This window comes from Schistocerca serialis, chromosome 6 (genome assembly GCF_023864345.2).
Source record: "Schistocerca serialis cubense isolate TAMUIC-IGC-003099 chromosome 6, iqSchSeri2.2, whole genome shotgun sequence".
Lineage (NCBI taxonomy): Eukaryota > Metazoa > Arthropoda > Insecta > Orthoptera > Acrididae > Schistocerca > Schistocerca serialis.
The window spans coordinates 305,476,592-305,497,512 of record NC_064643.1 but is presented as its reverse complement, the minus strand read 5'-3'; the positions used below and the strand labels follow the sequence as shown (position 1 = coordinate 305,497,512).

The window sequence follows — 20,921 nt, the reverse complement described above, 5'->3', positions numbered from 1 at the left end:
TATATCTGGCTTCATGTAACTCTAAAGGGCATTGCTGAAGTTTTGAAACATTTCATTGGGGAATGAGGAGAAAATTTTGAGGTTACTATAGAATTACTAGAAGCTTGTGGTCTATTGAAGGGATCTTATGACTTATCCTTGGGATGTCGAGGTGATGGAGAAAGGAAAAAAATCTGAGAACTAGAGGGCCACTAATAAAGGAAAGAGGGAAGGAATTAAAGAGAAGTGAGCACACAAGCCTAGTTTCGCATGATTCCCTCTGGACAGAGGCATGGACCTGAGCTCAGCACGGTGGAGAACAAGTAAGGCAGCAGAGGTTGCCACTGGGTTGGGATGGCAATGTGAACAGCGGATGTCCACAATTGATTGTTTTCAATCACCTATGGAAGAGAAACCAGCTGCAAAACTATTCCCCCTCTGGCATCCCGCATCAGTATTCCAGGCAGAGATATTCATATCGAGCATGTGTGGAGGAGAATCCACATAGTTGTTATAAGGATAGCCAAGCAGCTCCAAAATCTCATGTTAGCCACTGCAACAAGATCAAAGATTGTTGCAGAGTACCATCAAACTTTTCTGAGGCTAGGGCAATGCAATGTGGTAAACCTGTAATATGTCTCTGGTCACTCAGGAATTAATGGTAAGGAGCAAGCTGATAGGCTTGTTAGGGCAGGAGCAATGACTCTTTTTTGCTGAACTGCAACGTATCTTAACAGACCTTTTATGCAATTGTAAAATCTAAACCACGTAAATCAGGGGGCAGCATGTATAATATTGAGGTAAACCTGAAAACAAATACATGGAAATGTTTAATAATGCTGAAACTGTGCTTTAAGAGAAGTTCTGCAACCATGGGCTTGAACGGGAGGTGCATTAAACTCATGGTATGTCTAATGACTGGCCATGAGAACTTCAGGAATAATTCATTTTTCAATGCATTTTCCGCAATGATTTAATTGATTTTTTTAAAGATAGTTGGGTTCACAGCAAGACCCTACTGATTACGTTCTACTTATTTATTTAAATATACATTTCAGATGGCAATTTATGTTGGCCCATTCATACAGAGAATTAATTAAGGTTGGTTGTCTTCACACATTTACTGATTTTCCTTTAATCAAGCATTTCAGTTGAGAATAATCATTTCATATTTTAGAGATGCAGTATGAATTTATTTTATTTATTATTGACTTTTTAGACTCTTGTACAGTGCTACCAATTTAAACTCATTTTAACTTTTGATAATTTTTTTTTAATTTGCTCATTTTCATTAATTAATCACCAATGGTTTTGATCATCAAACCAGTAGTACAGTAGTGATCAGTATTGACTTGGGTTTTGCTTACCTTTCTATTAGAGATGATAATTCTTTTGAAAATGGTATACTTTAAGCATATTGTCAATTTCTAACTTCTGCTTCTTCTTAAATTGTGGATGAGGTTATACACTGTCCAGTCACACTAATGTGACCACCTGTCAAAAGCTTGAATAACCACATTTTGCATTGTGAAAACTGCAAGATGTGCAGCAAAAGAGTTGGTGATGTTCTGGAAGGTACCAACCCAACAGGGATGTGGAGCTATGCCAGTGCTGTGCTAGGTTTCTTGGTTGAGAATCCATGGTGCAAAGAGCCTTATATAAGTGGTCCCACAGATTCTCAATTGGGTTTAAATACAGGGTCTCTGGTGGTCAGGGGACAATGGCAAACACATCCTGGTGCTCTTTGCACCACGCACGTACACTGTGAACTGTGTGATATGTTGCATTGCCCTGCTGGTAAATGCCATTGTGCCATGGATTAGCAATCTGCGCATAGGGGTGGACATGGTCCTCAAGGATAGATATATATTTGTGTCAATCTATTGTGCCTTCCAGAGCGATGAGATCATCCAGGGAATGCCCTCCAGGTTGCACCCTTCTGACAGCTGTTGCAGCTGTTTTCTTTCAGATGTTTGATGCTGCACACACCAACAGCAGTCTGTTCAATGGAACATAAAATGTGATTTATCTGAAAAGGCCATCTGTTGCCACTCAGTAGGCATGCATATTCCGGCCTTCGTTGCCGATGAACAGCAATCAGTAGGCATGCAAGAACAAACTGCCTGCTACGAAGGCCCATACACAGCAATGTTCACTGAGCATTGTTAAAGAGATGTGTTGTTAGCTTCTTGGTTCATCTGGGTGGTCAGTTGCTCAACAGTTGCATGTCTATTCACCCATACACATCTCTGCAGCCTGGTTCATTCACTATCTATTATGCATGGTGCATCACAATTGCCTCGGCACCTTTTTGGATAGCAACATTTGCCATCCGTGGTATACTTTAAACACAGTGGCATGTGAACAGTTTGCAATTTTAGCCATTTTGGAAATGCTTCCTCCCTTGGCCTGAAAGCTTATGATCATGCTGCACTGGACCCCAGATAAATTGCTTGTTTTCCACATTACACTGATAGTGATCCTTTTGGATCTACCAAGTTACTTTTCCGGTACGGAAAGTATACAAAGTATTTGGAAGTGTGATATCAGCAACAGGCTTCAAATTTTGCTTAGGCACTTTCTTGCTCTCTGCAATTATTGAGGATTAATGAGTGTAAAATTGTTCAATGAAAGAAGGTCTCTGAGTGGTGTGTGGAGGCATCAGCTGTTACAGACTTGGCTAGGATGATCTGATACAAATAAACTTAATTTGTTTGTGTGCAAATTTGCGCATGGTATGTTTGCGTGACATTTACCTTGTTCCCTTTTTACTACATCACATATTAATGGCAATCGCTAACAGCCAGTCAAAGGTGGTACACTGAACTGTTAGCGATGAAAATTTCCTGACACTGACCTATTATCGGAACTTTGCCTGAAAATAGTTAAACAGCTACAAAGCTTTTAATTATTGACGTTTGAGTTGTGAAATTTAACTCTGTCTTGTGGGGCACAAGTGGGACTGGCACCCCTTACTAAGACTTATTTGGTAATGCAGCAGTGTAGACAATTAATGCTGGTCTTCCAATTAAATTTACAGAGGAGTACATCACTTCAATTACCATGCACACTGTAAATAATAAAGAGTACATGGACTGAGACTGCAGCCACAAGTGGGACATTGCGCAATCTACATCTACATGGTTACTCTGCAATTCACACTTGAGTGCCTGGCAGAGGGTTCATCGAACCATTTTCATACTACTTCTCTACCATTCGACTCTCGAATGGCGCGTGGGGAAAAGGAACACCTAAATCTTTCCGTTTGAGCTCTCATTTCCCATTTTTTTATTATGATGATCATTTCTGCCTACATTTTCGATTCGGAAGCGAAAATTGGTGATTGAAATTTCGTAAATAGATCTCGCCGCAAAGAAAACCGCCTTTGTTTCAGTGACTGCCACCCCAACTCGTGTATCATATCAGTGACAGTCTCACCCCTATTGCACGATAACACGAAACGGGCTGCCCTTCTTTGCAGTTTTTCGATGTCCTCCGTCAATCCTACCTGGCAAGGATCCCACATCACGCAGCAATATTCCAGCAGAGGACGGACAAGTGTAATGTAGGCTGTCTCTTTAGTGGGTTTGTTGCATCTTCTAAGTGTTCTGCCAACAAAGCGCAGTCTTTGTTTCACCTTCCCCACAATATTATCTATGTGGTCTTTCAAATTGAAGTTGCTCATAATTGTAATTCCTAGGTATTTAGTCAAATTGACTGCCTTTAGATTTGTGTGATTTATCGTACACCCAAAATTTATCGGGTTTCTTTTGGTACCCATGCGGATGACCTTGTTTTTCTTTGTTTAGTGCCAATTGCCACTTTTCACACCATACAGAAATTCTCTCCAGATCATTTTGTAATTGGAATTGATCATCTGATGATTTTACTATACGGTAAATTACATTGTCATGTGCAAACAATCTAAGGGGGCTGCTCAGATTACCACCTAGATCATTTATGTAAATCAGGAACAGCAGAGGGTCTATGTAGAACGCCAGATATCTCTTATGTTCTACTCAATGATTTACCGTACATCACTACTAACTGTGACCTCTCTGAAAGGAAATCACGAATCCAGTCACACAACTGAGACGATACTCCACATGCACGCAACTTGATTAATAGTCACTTGTGAGGAACAGTATCAAAAGCCTTCTGGAAATCTAGGAATATGGAATCGATCTGAGATCCCTTGTGTTGCACAAGAACAATATTTTCTGAATCTGTGTTGGTTAAGTATCAATAAGTCATTTTCTTCAAGGTGATTCATAATGTTCGAGTACAGTATATGCTCCAAAATCCTACTGCAAATTGAGGTGAGTGATACGGGTCTGTAATTCAATGGGTTACTCCTATTTCCTTTCTTGAATATTGGTGTGACCTGTGCTACTTTCCAGTCTTTAGGAACAGACCTTTCGTCAAGTGAGCAGTTGTATATGATTGCTAAGAAAGGCACTGTTTTGTTTGCATGCTCTGAAAGGAACCTGATTGGTATACCATCTGGACTGGAAGACTTGCCTTTCTTAAGTGATTTGAGTTGTTTCGAAACACCTAAGATATATACTTTTATGTCACTCATGCTAACAGCTTTTCCGGTTTCTAATTCTGCGATGCTGCAGAAGCTCCCATGCATGGACAAATGGTACATTTCAGTGGGACCTGATTATCCCCCACACTGAATAGTCTAGTGTGGTAAGGACCAGAATAGTATTCTGGCCTATATCATGACACTAGGTGAGTTCCTTTCCAACTTTAGCAAATAAAGGGGATTTCCCTTAGACATTCCCGCTCTGTGAACACTATGATCAACAATATATGGGCACCCCTATGTAATTTACAATTGACCACAAACTGTCATGAGAGCCAGACCCACCAGCATAATAAGAATGTTGTGTTGTCAGTATAAAACACTAACAACACAATGGGTGGCTCAGAACAGCTCAGTGACTTAGAACACAGAGTAGTCATTGGATGTCATCTGAGAAACAGATCCATCCAGAGCTGCCCAAGTCGACTGTTTGTGATGAAATTGTGAAATGGAAACATGAAGGTACAATCACAGGTAAACCAAAACAAAGCAGACAGGAAGCATTGAGTATTGTGGAGAGTGGTTGTAAATAGTCACATGAAATCAACAGAAGGAATCACTAGTTCGAAAATCCTACCAGCAGTCTAGCTAATACCATGACTGTATGTATGGAGTTAAAAAGAATTGGATACAATGGTTGAGCAGTTCCTCGAAAGCCTCACATTTTTGTTCTCAGTGCTAAGTGACACTTGGGAAGGTGTAATGAACAAAACCATTGGATAGTGGATGACTGGAAATGAAAGATGCATCATGCTATACCCTTTGGCAATACAAAGAAAGGATTGAGGCTGATGAAGTCTGGAGAACATTACCTGCCAACTACGAAATATGTAGGGTGTGGTGTTACGGTATAGGGATGTTTTTCATGATCTCCTTATGGCACTTACACGAAACACTAAATGTGTAAGGATATGAACATATTTTACAACATTGTGTATTGCATACAGCAGAGGGACAGTTAGGGATGACTGATTTTTTCAGCACAACAATCCACCCTGTCATAAACCAGTAACTGTGAGGCAATGGTTTAGTGATAAATAATATTCCTGAAATGGACTCGCCTGCTCAGAGTTTCAACCTGAATCCAACAAAATATCTTTGTGACGAGTTAAAAAACCTACTCACTAAGCAGCAGCAGGAGAACACACGTATAAAAAAGTATTACAGCCTGCAAGCTTTCGGAGCCAGTGGCTCCTTCTTCTGGCAGAATGGTTGAAGAGGGAGGAAGAGGGATAGAGTTCAGAAAAGTTGCTCAGAACCCTGGGTCAAGGAGACTTACCGGATGGGATGAAAAGGAAAGACTGGTTGTTGCACTCGATGAGATTTGAAAACCTGAGAATTGAAGCTGGAAGATAGGGTAATATACAAGATTACTGCTAAAACATTGTGCACCAGTTAATAAGAGAAGAAAGCTAAGTGCACTGTATGTAATAGAGGTGGGAGGGGTATGGCAAAAAATTGACAGGTCAAAAAATGAAAGATGTAGAAAACTGAAAGGGAGTGAAAAAAGGAATAATTCATGTGAAGATATGCTGAGACTGAAGAAAATAACGTAAATTAGGGCCAGTTGAGTGGTGAGAAAAGGACGTGTTGTAGTGCCACTTCCACATGCAGATTTCTGAGAAACTGGTGTCTGGGGGAAGAATCCAGGTGGCATGTACAGTGAGACAGGCAGCGAGGGCACAACTATCAGATTGTAGAGCATGCTCTGTAATAGGATATTGTGTATTGCCAGTATACACTCTCCACCTATGCCCATTCATCCTATCTAATAACTTGGCGATAGTCATGCCCATGTAAAAGGTCGAACAGTGTTTACGTAACAACTGGTATACGACGTTGTTTCACAAGTGGCTCTCCCTTTGATAGTACATGTTTTGCCAGTGAAAAGGCAAAGGTGGTCGGAGGGCGCATAGGGCTAGTCTTACAGTAGGGATAATCGTAGGAGTAGGAGCCATAAGGTAGGGAGATAGGTGCAGAAGGAGCGTAGTGACTGACAAAGGTAATGCGGAGATTGAGAAGGCAATGAAAAGCTAGTCTAGCTGAGGGTGAACAAAATCTCAGACAGAATGGACCTCATTTTAGTTCATGATTTTAGGAGGTCACAGCCTTGTTGAAGTAACTGATTAATACATTCAAGACCAGGATAATACTGAGTGACAAGTGGTGTAATCATAAGTTGTTTTTTGGAGGGACCAGCAGTGCCAGGATTGGATGTGGTGGCCCAAAAAATCTGCTTTTGAACTAGGCTGATGGGGTAATTATGTCCAGTGAAGGCTGAGGTGAGAACATTGGTGTATTGCTGTAAAGAGTTTGCATCTGAACAAATATGTTTCCCTCCAATGCCATAGACGATAGGTTACATTTGATGTGGAAAAGGTGGCAACTGTCAAAATGTAAGTTTTGTTGTTGTTAATAGATTTAATGTGAACAGAAGTGTGTAGCTGACCTTCATTGAGAAAAGGCATCAAAGTGAAAGAAAGTGGCACGGGATTCAAAACAGGACCATGTGAAACTTAACTGGGAGAATGTATTTAGAGGCTGGCCGGGGTGGTCGAGCAGTTCTAGGCGCTACAGTCTGGAACCACGCGACCGCTACAGTCGCAGGTTCGAATCCTGCCTCAGACATGGATGTGTGTGTCATGTCCTTAGGTTAGTTAGGTTTAAGTAGTTTTAAGTTCTAGGGGACTGATGCCCTCAGAAGTTAAGTCCCATAGCGCTCAGAGCCATTTTTTTTGTATTTAGAGATTCCGGGAATTTTAATAGGTCAGCCTCACTATGAGTCCACATGGAAAAAATGTCATCAATGTATCTAAACCAAACCAAGGGCCGAAGACAGGGTTTCAGCTTGAGGAAAAGTAGACCGCCATTTCTCCACAGATAGACACCTCATTGAAAGTCTGTCCACAAGAACTCAACCCGTCATAAATGTGATGGGTGGACACACCCAACATTAATGTCCACTATAGGGGTGTGCCCAGTGGCAGCGTACCACAATGCTCCAGCCCACACCATCATTCTGCTGCATTTTCCTGTAGCAAGCACATCAGATTGTGTGTAGTAACTTGAGCATTTATTTTCAAATTAGTTAGGTATGGTAGTGTTACTGACCAATTGTTGTTGTTGTTGTAGTCTTCAGTCCTGAGACTGGTTTGATGCAGCTCTCCATGCTACTCTATCCTGTGCAAGCTTCTTCATCTCCCAGTACCTACTGCAACCTACATCCTTCTGAATCTGCTTAGTGTATTGATCTCTTGGTCTCCCTCTACGATTTTTACCCTCCACGCTGCCCTCCAATGCTAAATTTGTGATCCCTTGATGCCTCAAAACATGTCCTACCAACCGATCCCTTCTTCTAGTCAAGTTGTGCCACAAACTTCTCTTCTCCCCAATCCTATTAAATACCTCCTCATTAGTTACGTGATCTAGCCACCTTATCTTCAGCATTCTTCTGTAGCACCACATTTCGAAAGCTTCTATTCTCTTCTTGTCCAAACTATTTATCGTCCATGTTTCACTTCCATTCATGGCTACACTCCATACAAATACTTTCAGAAACGACTTCCTGACACTTAAATCTATACTCGATGTTAACAACTTTCTCTTCTTCAGAAACGATTTCCTTGCCATTGCCAGTTTACATTTTATATCCTCTCTACTTCGACCATCATCAGTTATTTTACTCCCTAAATAGCAAAACTCCTTTACTACTTTAAGTGTCTCATTTCCTAATCTAATCCCCTCAGCATCACCCGATTTAATTTGACTACATTCCATTATTCTCATTTTGCTTTTGTTGATGTTCATCTTATATCCTCCTTTCAAGACACTGTCCATTCCGTTCAACTGCTCTTCCAAGTCCTTTGCTGTCTCTGACAGAATTACAATGTCATCGGCGAACCTCAATGTTTTTACTTCTTCTCCATGAATTTTAATACCTACTCCGAATTTTTCTTCTGTTTCCTTTACTGCTTGCTCAATATACAGATTGAATAACATTGGGGAGAGGCTACAACCCTGTCTCACTCCTTTCCCAACCACTGCTTCCCTTTCATGCCCCTCGACTCTTATAACTGCCATCTGGTTTCTGTACAAATTGTAAATAGCCTTTCGCTCCTTATATTTTACCCCTGCCACCTTCAGAATTTGAAAGAGAGTATTCCAGTTAACGTTGTTAAAAGCTTTCTCTAAGTCTACAAATGCTAGAAACGTAGGTTTGCCTTTTCTTAATCTTTCTTCTAAGATAAGTCGTAAGGTTAGTATTGCCTCACGTGTTCCAACATTTCTACGGAATCCAAACTGATCTTCCCCGAGGTTGGCTTCTACCAGTTTTTCCATTCGTCTGTAAAGAATTCGCGTTAGTATTTTGCAGCTGTGACTTATTAAACTGATAGTTCGGTAATTTTCACATCTGTCAACACCTGCTTTCTTTGGGATTGGAATTATTATATTCTTCTTGAAGTCTGTGGGTATTTCGCCTGTCTCATACATCTTGCTCACCAGATGGTAGAGTTTTGTCATGACTGGCTCTCCCAAGGCCATCAGTAGTTCTAATGGAATGTTGTCTACTCCCTGGGCCTTGTTTCGATTCAGGTCTTTCAGTGCTCTGTCAGACTCTTCACGCAGTATCTTATCTCCCATTTCATCTTCATCTACATCCTCTTCCATTTCCATAATATTGTCCTCAAGTACATCGCCCTTGTATAAACCCTCTATATACTCCTTCCACCTTTCTGCCTTCCCTTCTTTGCTTAGAACTGGGTTGCCATCTGAGCTCTTGATATTCATACAAGTGGTTCTCTTCTCACCAAAGGTCTCTTTAATTTTCCTGTAGGCAGTATCTATCTTACCCCTAGTGAGACAAGCCTCTACATCCTTACATTTGTCCTCTAGCCATCCCTGCTTAGCCATTTTGCACTTCCTGTCGATCTCATTTTTGAGACGTTTGTATTCCTTTTTGCCTGCTTCATTTACTGCATTTTTATATTTTCTCCTTTCATCAATTAAATTCAATATTTCTTCTGTTACCCAAGGATTTCTATTAGCCCTCGTCTTTTTACCTACTTGATCCTCTGCTGCCTTCACTACTTCACCACTCAGAGCTACCCACTCTTCTTCTACTGTATTTCTTTCCCCCATTCCTGTCAATTGTTCCCTTACGCTCTCCCTGAAACTCTCTACAACCTCTGGTTCTTTCAGTTTATCCAGGTCCCATCTCCTTAAATTCCCACCTTTTTGCAGTTTCAATCTGCAGTTCATAACCAATAGATTGTGGTCAGAATCCACATCTGCCCCTGGAAATGTCTTACAATTTAAAACCTGATTCCTAAATCTCTGTCGTACCATTATGTAATCTATCTGATACCTTTTAGTATCTCCAGGATTCTTCCAGGTATACAACCTGCTTTTATGATTCTTGAACCAAGTGTTAGCTATGATTCAGTTATGCTCTGTGCTAAATTCTACAAGGCGGCTTCCTCTTTCATTTCTTCCCCCCAATCCATATTCACCTACTATGTTTCCTTCTCTCCCTTTTCCCACTGACGAATTCCAGTCACCCATGACTATTAAATTTTCGTCTCCCTTCACTACCTGAATAATTTCTTTTATCTTGTCATACATTTCATCAATTTCTTCTATCATCTGCAGAGCTAGTTGGCATATAAACTTGTACTACTGTAGTAGGCACGGGCTTTGTGTCTATCTTGGCCACAATAATGCGTTCACTATGCTGTTTGTAGTAGCTAACCCGCACTCCTATTCTTTTATTCATTATTAAACCTACTCCTGCATTACCCCTATTTGACTTTGTATTTATAACCCTGTAATCACCTGACCAAAAGTCTTGTTCCTCCTGCCACCGAACTTCACTAATTCCCACTATATCTAACTTTAACCTATCCATTTCCCTTTTTAAATTTTCTAACCTACCTGCCCGATTAAGGGATCTGACATTCCATGCTCCGATCCGTAGAATGTCAGTTTTCTTTCTCCTGATAACGATGTCCTCTTGAGCAGTCCCCGCCCGGAGATCCGAATGGGGGACTATTTTACCTCCGGAATATTTTACCCAAGAGGACGCCATCATCATTTAATCATACAGTACAGCTGCATGTCCTCAGGAAAAATTACGGCTGTAGTTTCCCCTTGCTTTCAGCCGTTCGCAGTACCAGCACAGCAAGGCTGTGACGAAGTAAACACGACAAAAATTATGTTAAGAAGTGACAGTGACAGTTTCCCACACATATAATTCTGCTAAGCAGAGTCAAAAGTGGAAACAATGACTGGGTGTAGTACTTGCCCCTGCAGTTCTCTGCCCCCCCCCCCCCCCCTGCCTTGCACATTTGTTACTTCCTTATGTGCACCCTACTATGATATATGTCTGGATATTTTTGATCATATAGTGTATTGCAAATTTATGAAAAAAATATTACCCTTGATCGCAACATTGCGTAGCATGCTGCAACACATTACATCAGTCTACGCCCTTTTTCAACAAGGTCATGTATTCTTGACCATGGTACTTGATACTAAGCTGCTCTTTTACGAATGGGTCATCTAAGAATACAAAAACTGGTTCAAAGGAAGAAAGTTGATCTATAAACATGAAAATTTAAATTTTCATTAACAACACTGGTGTTGTCAAGGTAAGTGCAGTATCACAGTATAGATGGGTGGCTTATCAAGCAGTATGAAAACATCTGCAATTTACAATGGCTGAACAACAGTTTGCTTGAGTACAATGTATATTACATTTGGGTGGTGGTGTTTAAGTTTGTCTTCGGAACATATTTCTTGGATAAGCAGCTGTGATTAAAGCAAATTCAACAAAAGCCTTAAGTAAACTTTACCATTCCAATTTTGCATTAAATTTAGTCATATGGTATGACATACTAGGAACCCAATGCAATCTCCTTTTCCTTAGATACTTTACTAGCTGCCGTTGTAGCCAAGGTTGCTAACACGTCTGTGTGGTGACGTGAAACTCTGAGGTTGCTTGGTCGACTCCTGCTGGCGGAAGGAATTTTTACAGTCGTAGTTGGCCACCAAACTGAGGAGAGATGGTGGCGGCGATAATTTTGTGATCACCAGACTTTGTGCAATATACTGGATTAAATTAAAAACCTCTCCACAGTGGAGTGAGGGTTTGTACAAATGATTGTCCCCCCCCCAAAAAAAAAAAAAAAAAAAAAAAAAAAAAAAAAAAAAAAAAAAAAAAAAAAAAAAAAAAAAAAAAAAAAAAAAGCACACACACACACGCTTGTGAAGAGGGGGTACAGGAAGGGTTTGCGGTTGTGAGGGTACTGAGCACAGCCTCTCCAAGTTGTCTCCTGAAACTGTACCTCAGGCTCTTACAGGCAATACCACCTTCTTATAATTTTACAGTTCACTTTAATCTCACTACCTAGAATTCCTAAAGTCACTCTTTTTTTCCACATCTGCTAAGCTGTGTACCTTCACCTATACAGTGAACATTCTCATTTCAATAGTGAGAAAGCTTTCTTTAAAGTTGCAGTGTAGACTTGAGATGACTATAACAGTACAGTAACTCTTGTAAAGCACTTTTTTTTTAATTGTTAAATCTTTTGCTTGATCAACATCCCAGTTTGATACCATTCCATGTGAAGGTGATTACGAAATTTGAGTTCAGTCTTGCAGACAGGGCTTCAAAATCTAAAATTATAGGAAAAGTAAAATAAAACCAACTTCACTAAATTTACTTCTGTGTGATAAACTCATTAATTACCTAATGCAGGAAAGTTAACTTGCTTCTCCTGAATTGTATGCTTCCTCATTTCAAAGATTACAAAGGTCAAGTGACACGATAGGTCTGTGACCTCAAATACAAGGAGGGGGCAGAGCAACCAGATCCCTTCCTCTCAAGGGGTTAGCGGTTGTCAAAAAGATGATGTCTTTGTTCAGTGTTCAGTTACGGGAGACAATTTATTTGCTCTCTTATTACAAGCACGAAATTGCGAAGCAAAGTTATTTTTTCTTTTGTCTGATTTTCACCCTAATTTATTGTAAAAAACGCTAAATCTGCTACAGGACCAACAGACACTGAATTTCTTAACAAGGAGGCAACTACAAAACCATCTTGTAACATAGTCTGGAGGGTACCGTAAATGTTAATGCTTTGGCTATCATTCATACTGAATGAGAGGGGGGGTTATGATTTATGCATAGAATCTGTCAGTAATTACTTTTTTTTTCTTTTTTTTTTTTTTTTTTAAGAAAGAGCTTCCTGCACTGCTGGCAAGGTGCAAAGAAATGAAATTCAGCTATGCAGTAAGTTCAATAAATATTTGTGTACTTATGACTGACACAAATGTATTTGAAAAGAGCAAAACATAAATCCTTCAATCCCTGTAATGTTTAAGCTGTTTAACTTACTACGGAAAATAGAAGGCAACTCAATGAATGAGATTTTCAGTTGTCTTAAAGCATTAGTTTTTGTTGTTGTTGTGGTCGTCAGTCCTGAGACTGGTTTGATGCACCTCTCCATGCTACTCTATCCTGTGCAAGCTTCTTCATCTCCCAGTACCTACTGCAACCTACAGCCTTCTGAATCTGCTTAGTGTATTCATCTCTTGGTCTCCCTTTACGATTTTTACCCTCCACGCTGCCCTCGAATACTAAATTGGTGATCCCTTGATGCCTCAGAACATGTCCTACCAACCGATCCCTCCTAGTCAAGTTGTGCCACAAGCTCCTCTTCTCCCCAATTCTATTCAGTACCTCCTCATTAGTTATGTGATCTACCCATCATATCTTCAGCATTCTTCTGTAGCACCACATTTAGAAAGCTTCTATTCTCTTCTCGTCCAAACTATTTATCGTCCAAGTTTCATTTCCATACATGGCCACACTCCAAACAAATACTTTCAGAAACGACTTCCTGATACTTAAATCTACACTCAATGTTAAATTTCTTTTCTTCAGAAACCCTTTTTTTGCCATTTCCAGTCTACATTTTATATCCTCTCTACTTCAACCATCATCAGTTATTTTGCTCCCCAAATAGCAAAACTCCTTTACTACTTTAAGTGTCTCATTTCCTATTCTAATTCCATCAGCATCACCAGAGTTAACTCAACTACATTCCATTATCCTCACTTTGCTTTTGTTGATGTTTGTCTTATATCCACCTTTCAAGGCACTGTCCATTGCGTTCAACTGCTCTTCCAAGTCCTTTGCTGTCTCCGACAGAATTACAATGTCATCGGTGAACCTCAAAGTTTTTATTTCTTCTCCACGGATTTTAATACCTAGTCGAAATTTTTCTTTTGTTTCCTTTACTGCTTGCTCAATATACAGATTGAATAACATCAGGGAGAGGCTACAACCCTGTCTCACTCCCTTCCCAACCACTGCTTCCCTTTCATGCCCCTCGACTCTTTATAACTGCCATCTGGTTTCTGTACAAATTGTAAATAGCTTTTCGCTCCCTGTATTTTACCCCTGCCACCTTCAGAATTTGAAAGAGAGTATTCCAGTCAACATTGTCAAAAGCTTTCTATAAATCTACAAATGTTAGAAACGTAGGTTTCCCTTTCCTTAATCTAGCTTCCAAGATAAGTCGTAAGGTCAGTATTGCTCACGTGTTCCGATATTTCTACGGAATCCAAACTGATCTTCCCCGAGGTTGGCTTCTACCAGTTTTTCCATTCGTCTGTAAAGAATGCGTGTTTGTATTTTGCAGCCGTGACTTATTAAACTGATAGTTCGGTAATTTTCACATCAGTCAACACCTGCTTTCTTTGGGATTGGAATTATTATATTCTTCTTGAAGTCTGGGGGTATTTCGCTGGTCTCAAACATTTTGCTCACCAGATGGTAGAGTTTTGTCAGGACTGGCTCTCCCGAGGCCGTCAGTAGTTCCAATGGAATGTTGTCCACTCCCGGGGCCTTGTTTCGACTCGGGTCTTTCAGTGCTCTTTCAAACTCTTCACGCAGTATCATATCTCCCATTTCATCTTCATCTACCTCGTCTTCCATTTCCATAATATTGTCCTCAAGAACATCGCCCTTGTATAGACCCTCTATATACTCCTTCCACCTTTCTGCTTTCCCTTCTTTGCTTAGAACTGGGTTTCCATCTGAGCTCTTGATATTCATACAAGTGGTTCTCTTTTCTCCAAAGCTCTCTCTAATTTTCCTGTAGGCAGTATCTATCTTACCCCTAGTGAGATAAGCCTCTACATCCTTACATTTGTCCTCTAGCCATCCCTGCTTAGCCATTTTGCACTTCCTGTCGATCTCATTTTTGAGACGTTTGTATTCCTTTTTGCCTGCTTCATTTACTGTGTTTTTATATTTTCTCCTTTCATCAATTAAATTCAGTCTCTCTTCTGTTACCCAAGGATTTCTACTAGCCCTCGTCTTTTTACCTACTTGATCCTCTGCTGCCTTCACTACTTCATCCCTCAAAGCTACCCATTCTTGTCAATTGTCCCGTTATGCTCTCCCTGAAACACTGTACAACCTCTGGTTTAGTCAGTTTATCCAGATCCCATCTCCTTAAATTCCTACCTTCTTGCAGTTTCTTCAGTTTTAATCTACAGTTCATAACCAACAGATTATGCTCAGAGCCCACATCTGCCCCTGGAAAATCCTTACAATTTAAAACCTGGTTCCTAAATCTCTGTCTTACCATTATATAATCTATCTGAAACCTGTCAGTATCTCCAGGCTTCTTCCATGTATACAACCTTCTTTTATGATTCTTGAACCAAGTGTTAGCTATGATTAAGTTCTGCTCTGTGCAAAATTCTACCGGGCGGCTTACACTTTTTCACTTCTTACACCCAATCCAAATTCACCTATGTTTCCTTCTCTTCCTTTTCCTACTATCGAATTCCAGTCACCCATGATTATTAAATTTTCGCCTCCCTTCACTATCTGAATAATTTCTTTCATCTCATCAAACATTTCTTCAGTATCTTCGTCACCTGCAGAGCTAGTTGGCATATAAGCTTGTACTACTGTAGTAGGCATGGGCTTTGTTTACCTTGGCCACAATAATGCGTTCACTATGCTGTTTGTAGTAGCTTACCTGCAATCCTATTTTTTTTATTCATTATTAAACCTACTCCTGCATTACCCCTATTTGACTTTGTATATATAACCCTGTATTCGCCTGACCAAAAGTCTTGTTCCTCCTGCCACCGAACTTCACTAACTCCCACTATATCTAACTTTAACCTATCCATTTCACTTTTTAAATTTTCTAACCTACCTGCCCGATTAAGGGATCCGACATTCCACGCTCCGATCCATAGAACGTCAGTTTTCTTTCTCCTGATAACGATGTCCTCTTGAGTAGTTCCTGCCCGGAGATCCGAATGGGGGACTATTTTACCTCCGGAATATTTTACCCAAGATGATGCCACCATCATGTAACCATACAGTAAAGCTGCATGCCCTCGGGAAACATTACAGCTGTAGTTTCCCCTTGCTTTCAGCCGTTCGCAGTGTCAGCACAGCAAGGCCATTTTGGTTAGTGTTACAACGCCAGATCAGTCAATCATCCAGACTGTTGCCGCTGCAACTACTGAAAAGGCTGCTGCCCCTCTTCAGGAACCACACGTTTGTCTGGCCTCGCAACATACACCCCTCCATTGTGGTTGCACCTACGGTACGGTTATCTGTGTCGCTGAGGCACACAAGTTCTTAAAACAACAGGATTAAAGACTTGTCTATTTTCAATGGAAACATTTTTGGTGGAAAAAGAGCTTGTATTTACCCTGCAGGCATCAGACAATTATACTTCTAAGAATTGTGTAACAAAAAGATTAGCTGTAGAAGCACAGCTCTGGCTATAAATATTGAGAAAAATGTCAAAATGCTTTGGCACTTACGAACACTGACTTCCGACAAACTCGAGTTCAGCACAGTAAAGTCAAGAAACACTTGGATTAACTCTTTGTCTCTAAGCTTTTGATTGTGTTCCGGAAATTGTTTAAATGTCTGTCATTTTATTCTCATAACATGCTTTCTTCCTCATCAATTTCAATATTAAAAATCATAAATTCAATTAAAATTATTTGAAAGCTCACTAAAATGCTCCAAGTCATGTGATATCACTAGCTAGCACACTACTGCTACTGTCAAAAAACTCATTCACAGTTATAGCTTGCTTTGGAATTTACATTTCGGAAAATAGGTTGCAAAGGATATGTACTACTACACTGTTCCAAAGAATGAGAAGGTCTGTAGCTCTTGAAAGATCCAAATGAGATAGTGGTCACTATGTGTGTGCTTCTGTGAGGATCACTTTCATGTAAGTAAACTCTCCGTACGAAATTATTCTATTATCTCACTTTTAAATATTATGGTCTGCACCTGCAAAGGTGTAAGGTAATATCACATACAGGTTGGTATGCTTATGTTTACATTTGCAATGTACCACTTCAGAATACGACAATTTCGATTTCTTGACAGCTGCTTCACAGTATTATATTTAAGTGAAGTGCCCACTCTAAGAAACTGCTGGCTTTTACCAGTAGCATTCCACTGAAGCACACAAATGTCTTTCATTCTATTGATAGCCCACACGAGAAAGGCCACTGTGCGCTTACAACCACCAGCTGAAGCCGCACAATCATGGCACTAAAAACTATTTTGTCTAAATTTTCATTCAGAACCAAAGTAGCAGAATACAAACTGCCCTCACTTTGCAGGTATTATTTTGTCCTGGAATGAATGGGCAACCTACAAAATGAAAACTGAACACTTAATTTCAAGTCCTTAAACATGTACAATAAGTAGAGAACGCAAGGGTATCACTGACACAAGTTAACCTGACAATTTTCCTTGTAACCACGCAATTTTAAAAAAAATCGTGCATAACGATTTGTAAAGAGAAACAAGTGTGCAAGATGAATTTACATACACAGAAAATTTAACCTGAATCCGAACTGTAGCTGCACATGTGTGCACATATTGTATCATCAGTTGTCACAGTAAAAATTAGAATGTTCATTTAAAAGTGAAATGGATTTGTTAGGAAAAACACTAAATCCATGTAGCAATCCTCTTTTACAAACATGTTTATGGTGTACAATAATTTGTAGTGACTTTAGAGTAAGTCTATTGATACAAACCAGCAGGAGCCTATAATTTTTTTCTAATTATATAAAAGTACCTCTAGCAACAATTAGCTATAAAATTTAAGTATATTTTACTTACAAAGCAATTTTCACATTTCTTCTATCTGGAAAATGAAAATCTGGATTGTTTTTGAAGAACAAAGAGAACATAAACACATCAACCTTCAGAAGGATTCAACTTTCAACCTTTACGAAATTCCTTTCCATTGTTACTTAAAAGTTGTAGATACATTTCCCTTTACTAAATAACTGAACTGTTTACAGAAAAAGTAAGGAACAACACTCCTGGAACAAATGTATAGCTTCCCCCTACTGCTACCCTGCGACATCATCAGAGCTTCAGTCAATAACAGAGCATTGCTGATCACAAGACCAATTTAACTACCTGTAAGCTTTAACTACATAAAAAAATAACATTTTGTAATGATATTGGCTGAAAATGCTATTTGAATGTTATAACATTCAGAATAACACCAATCAGAACTGTATTTTGAACATGGGAAAAATCGCCTATTGAGAGAATGGCAGCCTATACCCCACGTGTAGTTCACTCTGGTGGTCAAACCAAGAAACTTACTCTCCAAAAGACGAAAATGCCAACATTGTATTTAACTACGTCCACTCAAACAATACGTCTCATAGCACCACCAATCACCCAGTTTAAGGTTGGTTTGCTAAACCTGAACCAAGAGGTATCTAGTAGAGTTCCTACAGTGAGGTAGGATACGAACTTGGTAAGTATTATTCATGGAATCACAATTTAAAAGAGAACATGCTAATTGCCTGATAGAAAGGCAAAACTCCCAACAGCTGGGTGTGGGTGGGTGAAAGAAAGACAGAGACCCTGATACAACTTTGGCACAATGTTCACCTATTTCTTCATCTGCAGAAATATACTCTTGCCACCTAAAGCTGGAATTTATGAACATTTGAACTTCAATATTTATTTCTGCTTTTGTCTGTCCAGTTGCTTCTTTTTCTAAGTTCTGCTTTATTTCTGAATTGACACCCACCTGTGAATCCCCACACTAGACTTCATTGTTCGGGCTTAAAGGTGGATGTTACAATACAAAAAAATCTTTTTATTTAATATGTCAATTTACAGTACCATCAACACTCCCGTCAGATCTTTATCAAACTTGCATAACAAGTAAAAACAATAAATCACAAAGTCAGTGCTTTACTTCAGTACAATGCAACTGTACAAAAAGATAAACACATTACAACATAGAAATACTCTCATTCTCCTAACATAAAAAGTTTAAACATAAAAATATTAACATACACTAATATCTCACACATTCATCAAATATTCATTATATACAGAATAAATTTCACATGTTGACACAACACACACATTCTGAAACAAGCTGATTTTCAGAATGCACCCTATGTGTTCCTGTGCCACATAATTATCACAAATGTGATCTCACAGTCTAGTGTACATTTGTTTTTTGGCATTTTCAGTCAATTTCACATCCCTCTTCTCGCAGCTGATGGCATTAATAACTGTAGCGCTGTCATTGCATCTGGGAATAAGCTGTGGTAATTAATTAGTGGGACATATGCTGCTGTTATTACTCTACCTGCAACAGAAAAAAGCAAATGCTTATGTCACTATCAATTTTAAGTTATAAGACAGTCATGTCTATAAAATCAAACAGCAATTTTAAATTTAATAAAGTAAAATCTTCATAATTTACAAAGTTTTTGGTATTTATAATGACATACTTTGTAGACATACAAGTGTCAGTTCAATGCAATATGCTCGAGGTATAAGAACCACCAGCACACAATGCTGAACTGTGTTTCCTTTTGCATATTTTATCCCCCCAAACATCAATGATGCAAGTGTATGCTTGGGTCTACAAATATGCTCTCTCTCTCTCTCTCTCTCTCTCTCTCTCTCTCTCTCTCTCTCTGTGTGTGTGTGTGTGTGTGTGTGTGTGTGTGTGTGTACAGGAAAATACTAATGCACCCACCCACATTACTACGGACTATTAGTCTTTGAACTTTAGCAGCAGGCATGTAACAACCACAATGGCTTGAAATTTATTGTGAATATGGATAAAATAAGATTGGTTTTGACAAGAGAGAGAAAGGTGGCAAACTAACCACCACATAACGGCAAACATTTCCCTTTTCTCCTGTGAGTAGCAGAGCCACATAATATACACAACACTGCAGAATTTCAAATGAACTAAATATCAGAATATGAAGTTTATGATCAGATAGAGAATATTTTGCAACAGAATAGTTATTTTCAAAAATATGTAACTTTTTTGTTAAATTAAAAAGGAAAATATTATCTTTTTTAGAAAAGTTTAAAATTCCATCATTATTATTATGGGATTAAAAGGGCTTAAACTCCTGTTATCAGTCCCTCATTGTACTGGCAATTCAATTAAAATGATGTGGAATGAGAACTGTCAGCTACAGAGTTCATAACCTTATGGTTCTGGTTGGAAATTTCCATGACAGTAGCCTACGTCAGATTGTTAAAAGTGAGAAAAGCTGAAAACTAGCCAGTTATGGAAGGAGATGCCAAGGGTCATTATAGTCAGTACAATTAAAATGGGATGAGAAAATTAAGACTATACAAACTTGAGATTCAATTAGCTTCAACTGTTAGATGATAAAAATTTTTTTTTACATACATGCATAATTTTGTATCAGACAGAGCGCACACTGAAAATATGGGCTATCGTCAGATGACTACCTAAGCTGTACTGGAGAGAGTCCTCTTGATGTAAAAGAGACTTGTGGCCAATACGTAGTTAGCACAGTACAATGGTATCTTTCCAAGAGGTTGGGACAGAAGTATGCCACACCTTGGTGGTCCCTTTATGGCACTCAGCTTGTTGAGTGTTATGGCAGCCTACCAATGTATATCCCAGATTTTCAAAACTTTATGTTGCATTTGAAATCATTGGTCTGAGCCTGGTTCTCAGATTTCCAGTTTCTCCCCTGTGGTTGCTTCTTTAGCTAATTTATCAGCAAGTTCATTTACCAGAATGCTCCTGTGGTTCGGTGTCCATGTTAATATTACAGTGGTTCCAGAACTGTGGAAATCAACTAATACATTCTGAATATTGGGAACCAAAATGTTTTTGGGCTAGCACTAAGATATGCCTTGTAACTAGTTTATGGAATCACTACAAACCAAGAAGACCTATGCGGCAAAATTTTTAATGCAAGAGCCCATGATATGGCAACTAATTCTGCTGTGCACATACTGC

General features: G+C 39.3%; 1 protein-coding gene across 7 annotated transcripts in view; it reads right to left on the bottom strand.

Moving 5' to 3' along the window:
* Positions 1–18,743: 18,743 nt before the first annotated feature.
* The window catches only part of LOC126484514 (RNA-binding protein 39), a 79,415-nt gene continuing 77,237 nt past the window's right edge, over positions 18,744–20,921 (bottom strand). For all 7 annotated transcript variants that reach the window (XM_050108054.1, XM_050108056.1, XM_050108057.1 and 4 more), the window contains one exon: positions 18,744–19,268. In XM_050108054.1, the coding sequence (XP_049964011.1) occupies positions 19,156–19,268 (113 nt within the window). In that variant the 3' untranslated portion in view covers positions 18,744–19,155. The remainder of the gene's footprint in view (positions 19,269–20,921) is intronic.